This window comes from Tigriopus californicus, chromosome 4 (assembly GCF_007210705.1).
Source record: "Tigriopus californicus strain San Diego chromosome 4, Tcal_SD_v2.1, whole genome shotgun sequence".
In the NCBI taxonomy this organism is placed as follows: Eukaryota; Metazoa; Arthropoda; class Copepoda; order Harpacticoida; family Harpacticidae; genus Tigriopus; species Tigriopus californicus.
Genome location: NC_081443.1, coordinates 12,024,672 through 12,032,968, shown reverse-complemented (window position 1 = coordinate 12,032,968; position 8,297 = coordinate 12,024,672). Strand labels below are relative to the sequence as shown.

The following is an 8,297-nucleotide window of genomic DNA, read 5'->3' as shown; positions in this document are numbered from 1 at the left end:
GTTGATCTATTTTGAGGCTCAGTTTCAAGCGCCGTTTGGAACACTTTTCACGTTTGCTAATTGAAAATTAAGGGAGGGATGCAAGTAAAGACCGATCCAGAGATATCCTCATTTTCCATGAAAAAGTGCATTAGTGCCCACAAGTAGTACAATGCTATTGGCCTCGAACTTTAAGTTATATTGAAGGACTACACCTAAAATTTTCAGGGACGAAATCGAGTCAACAGCCAACTAGTCAACAGGGCTCGTGGAAAAAGCGCGCATTTGAAAATTGTGTGATTGAAAATGTGACTATTCTGAAGCGGAGCAATGAAGATGATCAGGGATTTGATTATTTGCGACCAAAGAGTGTTTCGAACTTCGTCGCCGATCTATTCTTTCAGTTTTGAAAGGGGCTATCAAAGTATAAGGTGGTAATGAATTAGTACAACAGATAATCCCGGAACATATAATTGGGCATGACTTGACATTTTCAAGACGCGATTTTGCTTTCCTTATGCAAATATTTTTCTTCGAAGCCAAATACTTCCGCTCATTAAGTAATCTTTACCAAGTAAATACAAGTCATATGCACGGTTAAAAAGAAGTATAATTCATCCATGCACTATCGATTGGACTTGTATTACTATACTTGTACTACTTGTACTGAACAGTCATAATTAGGCAAACAAGATAGCCCACTCCACCTAGAAATCATGAACAATCGCTTAAATCCAACTCATGTACACGTAAAAACCTAATAGAGGCACTCATAGAAAGTGTGAATCATACGTGAACTATAGAAATATGGGTTCTGCTTGCATGATACAATCTAAGCCAAGTGAACAAGACCAATGCTGCCTAATTGCAGTCATTCTTGTACGCAGAAGGTGGTACTGTTAAACTGTCAAAATTTAAATTCATTTCTTACCCAAAGGGCAAGGTTCAAAAGGACATCAGACAGCAAAGGTGTTGTCTTGTATTTTCGCCTAAGACGACTGAAATTAAAGGCCGTGGTATTTCTGTATTTGGGACCCAGGACTCAACGGGGCAAAGATCCGAGGTTGACCATCTAACATGAGCAATTGCCCGTAATTAGATTTCTCTTTCCTTTTCTTCTGGTAGGGTCATCAGTTTCGACGAAATACTAAGTATTAAACTATAATCACATTGTATATCCACATTCGTTAGGGTATCACTGAACTCATAAAGGTAAGATTGATTGGGTCTAATAATTTTATCATTCTGGTCTAACATTGAAAAACGTAGATATCCATTTTCCGCTGAGCTTTTCCCGCACAAAATTATTGACCCTGGTCACTTTCTTCCTTCACATAATCCATGAGAATTCTCAAGAGCCTTCTTAACTCATATTCGACAGATGATTTGGTTCTTTTCGCCTCAAATCGATATCATCAGCCCTGAAATGGAAGGTGAATTCACATGACAACCCTACATGAGCTCCGACTCCTTTCATATAGGCGGGGCTGGACCCGTCCAGGGTCGATCATGTCGTCGATGCCCAAGGTGTGTTCTATGGGCTCTTTCCGCCGACGAGACTTTTCTTTGGCCCGACTCAAGACGTCAGACATGATGAATTCCTGATAAGTAAAAGAGCGTCCTACTTGCTTGAAATGATTCTTGGGTTGTTTGATCGAGCTCGAATGTTTTGGAACTGATTTGTGATTCATAGAATCATGAGATGCTGAATGAAATGAGTTGTTAATGGGTTATACCCTAAAAGATTATAATGATCAAATTTTGACGATGTTTGACTATTTGCAGGGTGGCTCCAAACACTGGGTACACTCTGCAACTCAAAATGAACCTCTTAGTAGTGGATAGAAACTTTGATTATAGGGAATGCCACTGAACAAAAAGTTGTTCGCTTTGGCCTTATCTAGAAACTGTTAGATATGGTTCCCCCACATTTTTAACTATTTGTGTCCCTGGCATGGGAAAGATGCGATTGGTCTTGATAACTTAGTTTGATGACAACATGGCTCTTCAAAGTGGGGACAGCAATGTCTCAACTGAGTTGTGGGGTTTGGATGCTTTGCCCAAATGAAAAAGATCATTAAACTTCAGTCTGTCTAGTGTAGAAATCAAAAATACTTTTGATCTGAAACCTTAGTTCTTCAACATGTTCGCTGAAGCAACCTGTGATTAGACAAGAATGTTCGTATTGGTGCTAGAACTCTTGAGGGTATAGGTATTGCCGCAAAGAATTGTTGAGGATATTGATGTGCACCTCATTATTCATTATCTAACTTCATGTGGTCTCCATAGCACTACGGGAAGTGATGACATTGGAACTGGACCCAAAAATGGTATGGGCTTAACGATTGTTTTAATAACAAATCATATTTGAGCTTTTAGGAGTCCGCCAAATACTTTGCTCTTCTTGTTTATCCTGGAATTGTCAAAGAGGAACTTCTTAGCTTAAAAAAGAATCATGTTCTTTGGTAATCTTCTATCATTGCTCCAGCCTCATTTCCATGGAAAACTTGAAGGTCAAAAGTGTCTTGGATACATCCCTGGACCTCAATGAAAGGTCTTGAACGCAACTTGATGTTCCCTAGTGGCTTACACTCTGGCCCCATTTAGCCTAACAAGAAGTCTTCAGAGATTCGTTTCTACTTTGACCTCTGTGCTTTTTATGTCAGAGGTGGTTTGGTACAATGTTTACAACTGAATCATGTCTTTGTTTTGGGTCTCTAGTTTCCAGGAAATGCTTCTTCAAGCTGTAAAGCATCTATATGGAGGTGTTCCGGACGGTTGCATTGGAGAATGGGGACCGTCCGGCAAAAAGCAATTTTGGGATGCTTTCCAATTTGCAATCCAAATCACTAGCTGCTTAACTTACAGGGCTTGTCAAGTGAGCGCGTTCATGAACAACTGACGTTATTCCATGGAGTAAAATCAAAGACACCATGCCCAACCAAACCGCACTGTGCATCCATTGAATTTTGACACTAATTCCATTTTACATGCTTCTAAGCAACTAGCATTGTCGTATTGACCCAATTTGATAGTGCGTTCACCGAATTACACCAAACATGCTCATTTTGTTGGGTTTTGTAACACAGTTTACTCAAAATCACTCGATTATTGAACATTCAATGGGCGGATGGTGCGATTTGACAGTGATGTTTGTCTACGTTCTCCCTCCCTAAAATGCCCAAGATCAGAGTGTCAGACCACAGTTTTCCTTGAATTTCCTTCACTTGACATGCCATAATGGTAGATCTATAGATATACAGTTCCTTCGTGTCTTGCTTGCCATAAGAAAAGTTATTCGTGAACCAAGTTTGAACGAATTTGGAGCATTTTTGATATCCATATGCTTTTTTGAAAACCATCGTGTGCCCAGTGTTTGGAGCTACCCTCTGCATCAGAGTATTGGAGCTTGACAAATGGTAGCTTTAGTTCAGTTTGACTTAACTCTTCATGGTCTGTCTGTCGTCATTGTTCATATCATATAGCATAGATTTCTAGACACTGGATGTCGGACGACCGACCACTCGGCTGGTAAAAGAGTACAATGGATGGTCTCCTTCCTGGGAATTGATTACAAACCGGTTTATTGTACTGTTTAGCCAACCGAGTGGTCGGTCGTCCGACATCCAACTTCTAGAAATCTATGCTTCATAGATAGTTCAAAACTAGAAAAAGCATCTTGATTGACTTGCTTAGGTTTAAGACCCGAAAATAGCGCTTGATTTTTGCAAGATAAACCCTAGTAAACAATTGGGACGACGCTAGATGTTTGGCACTCATCTTGACTACGTTTGCGTTCATTGGTAGTCATTCTCGTACTAGTAGTATTTTAAAATAAGCTGACCAGCTCATTGCTTTTTTTTGAGGCTTGGCAGTTCTTTCGGGATCAGATCAATGCGTGTAAGTCTACGTATTTACCGTGGAGATTGTGACGAGAGAAAACAAGACCCTTTTGACTGAGAGACGACCTTGTTCGCAAAATTCGAAAAAAGCAAAGGTTATGGACGAGATACAAAGGTACCCAAAATAGAAGTTGTGGAGACATTCCAATCTCGCGCTTGCTTCTCAATGGAGATTCCATGAAGGCGTGGCAGCACTGCACAAAACCTACTTTGACCATTAGAAAATTTCGCACTTCTGATCTCCATCTCTTTTAACTAGTGTGTACGTGTTCCCTTCCTATCAAACATGAAGTTTATTAATAACGGACGAGTATCAATGGCGCAGTTGATGGTAAAACCTGCAAATCAAGCTACTCAGTAGACTTAGTGCTCTATTTTGATCGAGTGCTTTGTGAAGAAAGAAATGCCTCCAAAGGAAAACATACTCAAATTATCTCGAGCTGTGGTTCAGATTTCTCTTCAGAGACTGGAACGCATTTTTTGACGATGAACCGTTTGGTAATTGTGGCAAAAGCATCTCCTACGCGATGCTTCAATATTCCAAAAAGAACTATGTCAATGTGTTTTTGATATTATTGGATCTTGGTAGGTATTCGTAACTACGACGTTTCATTTACAAGGTGTAAAGAAATTGAGGGCCTCCATGGCTGTTTTCTCAATGTTTCTCCTTGCTCCAAGATTCTTTTGACATTAAACCACAAGCATTCATTAAGAGGAACTGTTAAGTACAGAGTGGCATATTACAAATGATCTAACGATATCTTAGAGACAATGGGTAACACTCTTATCGACTGCCGTCAAATCAAAGTCTGAAAATGCAAGTGAGCGCAGTCTTAAGGGCAAAACCAAAGGTAAGGGCATCCTAAAGGCCGGCAAAGACCAACAGACGTTGGTGAGCCTTTCAGTGTTCATCCATAAACCTTTAGAAAGTGGAGAACCTCATTCAAATGCCATAAATCCTTTTTGACCAAGTCGGACCAAGGGCCGAAATCTGGAATTTCAAGAGTCAATCTTTCGGTGGCCAAACATCAGAGGGTTACCAATGTCCCTTGGAGTAATATTGGATCCTTCATATTAAGGCACTAGGTTTTTCAATAATCCCTTTTGATGAAAACTGGAGATTCAATATGATCACATTTTTCGTTGAGTAAGGGGGAAGGATTTTCATAAGCTACAAAGAGCGGCCCTTAATTTCTTAACACCCTGTAATATAAAGGAAGACTAGTGAATAGGTGGAAAGGTAAAGAAGAAGTGTCTAGAGCAGAAAGAAGTTACTAAAAGGAGCCAGGGAAGAGAAATCAACTTTTGCAATGTATGGCTAGATCGTGGCTTATAAGATCTATTGACGATGCAAAACAGGAAAACCGTACTTTTATTCGCAAGATCAAATCGAATTCAGCCCCAAGTTATGCTTGTCGTGGATTGGATGCTAAGCCAAATCACTTCAACAATGATCTGAAGCCGCACAAATTGATGTTCAGTTCTAATTTGACAGAAATTTCGAGCGTAGTGTACAAATTTGAACTCATCAAATCGTATGGATACCTTCGCCCTAACTGGACAACATGGTTGTTTGTGTTCAATTCTTAGAGCTTTAAGCTTCAACATATAATGGAGACGCAAATTGAGTCAAGCACTGAGATTACAGTATGGGCGAAAGCGGATGTTTATATGTACACATTGCGAGAAATTTTCCTTCTCAAATGTACCAGTTTTGACAAGATGATACGATTTCTTTTGTTGCGACCAAAGAGAAGGAGAACACATCAGTGGTGATTGGTACTTAAGGCTGCAGTTGGAGGGCCAAGAACCCGATTTGAACAATCTCGAGGAGGGCGGCAAATTCATTCTTTGGTTGGTCCCTGGAACTTACGAAGAGAGCAGAGCTCTTGCGATGGACCAAGCCCACCCGCCAAAATATGGTAGACAGCGAAATTGCTTGGGAAACGGCGGCCCAAATTGAGACAAATATTTCCTTGGGAACTGAAGGACATGTGGCTGCGGCCAAACTCTCAAGTTATGAACAAGAGAAGAAAAAGAGCTTTCAATAAAATAATCATCGAGCTAAATGAAACAATAATAAGCTTAGTAAGAGCGCTTCTGAAAGATCGAGATGCACTAGTTATGCATTCCAAGAGCATGTGAAGCTTGATGTTAGTCCTGCCAAGATACGAGATTGCAATTCCACTATTGTGGAAGATTGGACCACCTTGGGATGGTGTGTTCCAAACGTCTAGGAAACGGAGAAAATAGGCAAATTGTCAGACCTCAGTCGACTTTCAAATCGGAAACAATTTCGTCATCAATTTGCCTGATCAATAATTCAAGGTTGCCACAAGATTCCACGATCAGCAGTGGGAAGCTATCCAGGCGTTGGTTCTCTGTTTAGTATGAGTTTGTTGCCTGATACTGGGGCTATCTAGACATTGCGTGTATTTCCGCTTGGCATCCAAATTCATGTTTAGCCCAGCATCAGCATCCATTGATTAGTCTTCAGTTTGATTCCATGGCCCAGTCGCTGAATTGGTCAATTAAACATCAAGTCAGTCAGCTGACGCCTCGAATGGCGGACGAGCGATTTTTACTCCTCCAGGAGGTCAGGAGCGATCCTAACCTTGAATCGGAAGGTGTGATGTTCCCACTTGGGCCACTTGGGCTACTTGGACCCGGCTCATCATCAGCATCCAGTGAATCAACAGCGGCTTTATCCTTTGAGACGGAAGCGAGGGGCTCGTGAGGTGCTCTTCTTCTCCCAACACGATCGTTAATGTCATTGGGGTAATCAACAAAACACTTGGCTGGATTTGGCTGGGATTGGGGGTTGATCTCGATTTGTGGGTGAATACAGGCCAACCAGCTCAGAAATTAAGATCTCTAAGGCTCCGTTTTTCAAGTGGATATCACGGAATCCATTAGCCTTGAACCGTGGATCCAAGAGAGTTGCTAGCGCTAATTCTTTAATTTTTTCCACTTCCCCAAATCGACGATTGAGGTTTCGAAGAACAGCTTGGGACAGGTCGTGTTTATTCAGTCCGGAAAGGGACTGCGCGGTGAAATTTTTGATCCAGTTGTGCTTTTTTCAACAGAAAGCTCCAAAGTGGCTTCATACAAGGGTTGAAGTACATCAACTGCTTCATGAAGGGCCTTCCACGTTGTCGAGTCAACCACGCCAACCGTGGAGCTCATTCCAGGCTCCGGCAGGAGTTCTGAAACGGGTCCTTTCAGCTCCACTAGACGGTTCATCATTTCGAAAGTAGAATTCCATCGTTTTGAAATATCCTGGATCAATTTCTTAACCGTGCGGAAACCCTGATTACGTTGAATTTGTTCAAATCTTTCCAAGGTTGGCGTGCTTCGTTTGGTTAATTCAACCAGTCTTGAAGCAGTTTCCTTGGCCGCAGCTAAGGCTGGAGTTTCTCTCAAAGACACATTTGCCACCAGATTTAGCGTATGCGCATAGCAGGCCATTTGCTTGATATTAATGTTTTGCAAGGCCTTGACGATAATTGCCCCATTGTCCGTCACTCCCACCACAACTTTGGAAATGATTTCATTTCTAATCAGCACCGTTCTCATTTCTTCACCCAATCGATCAGCCGTATGACGTCCCCAAATCCGCAAGCAATCCAGAACAAAGCATTGTAAGGCTGATGCTTCGTGATCCCAAAAATGAATGGTGAGTGCCAAGAAGCCAGTGGTATTGGCGGAAGTCCACAAATCAGTGGTAAAACACACCCATTTGGCTTGAACAAGCTTTTGCCCCAATTTTCTTTCGACCTCTTCAAACATGGCTGGGATTAATGTCTTCGAAATAACATTTCTTGAGGGGAGCAAATACTTGGGGTTCATGGCTTGGCAAAAATTCACGAAACCATCATCCTCCACAATCAAAATGGGCTGCATGTCATTCGAAATCATTTGGATCAGTGCTCGATCCAACTCAAGCTTCTTGGGGGATGTGGTTCCATACATTTCAGGGGTCCAGGCCGTCAACGTGTTTGATAATGCACTCATTTCATCTGTAACGAGATGCATTATTATATTATGGTATAAATTAGGTGATGTTAAAATTATGTTTCGCCAGTTTCAGTTCTAGTCAAGATTCTGTAAGAAACTTGGAACTCACCTTGGTGGTGCTGGAGCTCTACAGGATGCAGCTTCTTGAGATGTCGCCAAAGTGACGTTGTGCCGTGATTTGATACTTTGTATTGCACAAGGCAAAGTTAACACTTGGCCACGTTCTTCCCCACTTTCTCAAACACCTTCTATACTAAAGTAGTTGGCCGTATGGGACCAGCATGATGATTCTTTTGTACCGTTCGTCTGGGCTCAGAACCGAGCAAAGTGTCCTCTGAGGCACCCAACGGCACTGATTGCCACGAGATCCCCATCCTCATGGCTCCAAAGATCTCTCCC

General features: G+C 41.7%; 1 protein-coding gene across 1 annotated transcript; it reads right to left on the bottom strand.

The window, feature by feature from the left end:
• Positions 1-6,908: 6,908 nt before the first annotated feature.
• On the bottom strand, positions 6,909-7,916 carry LOC131879622 (zinc finger BED domain-containing protein 4-like). Its single transcript, XM_059225982.1, has one exon. The coding sequence runs from the start codon at positions 7,914-7,916 to the stop codon at positions 6,909-6,911; it is 1,008 nt and encodes a 335-aa protein (XP_059081965.1).
• Positions 7,917-8,297: the final 381 nt, after the last annotated feature.

What these genes read in the sequence shown, in the direction of transcription:
- LOC131879622 (XM_059225982.1), bottom strand. Translation starts at nt 7,916, where the DNA reads ATGCATCTCGTTACAGATGAAATGAGTGCATTATCAAACACGTTGACG.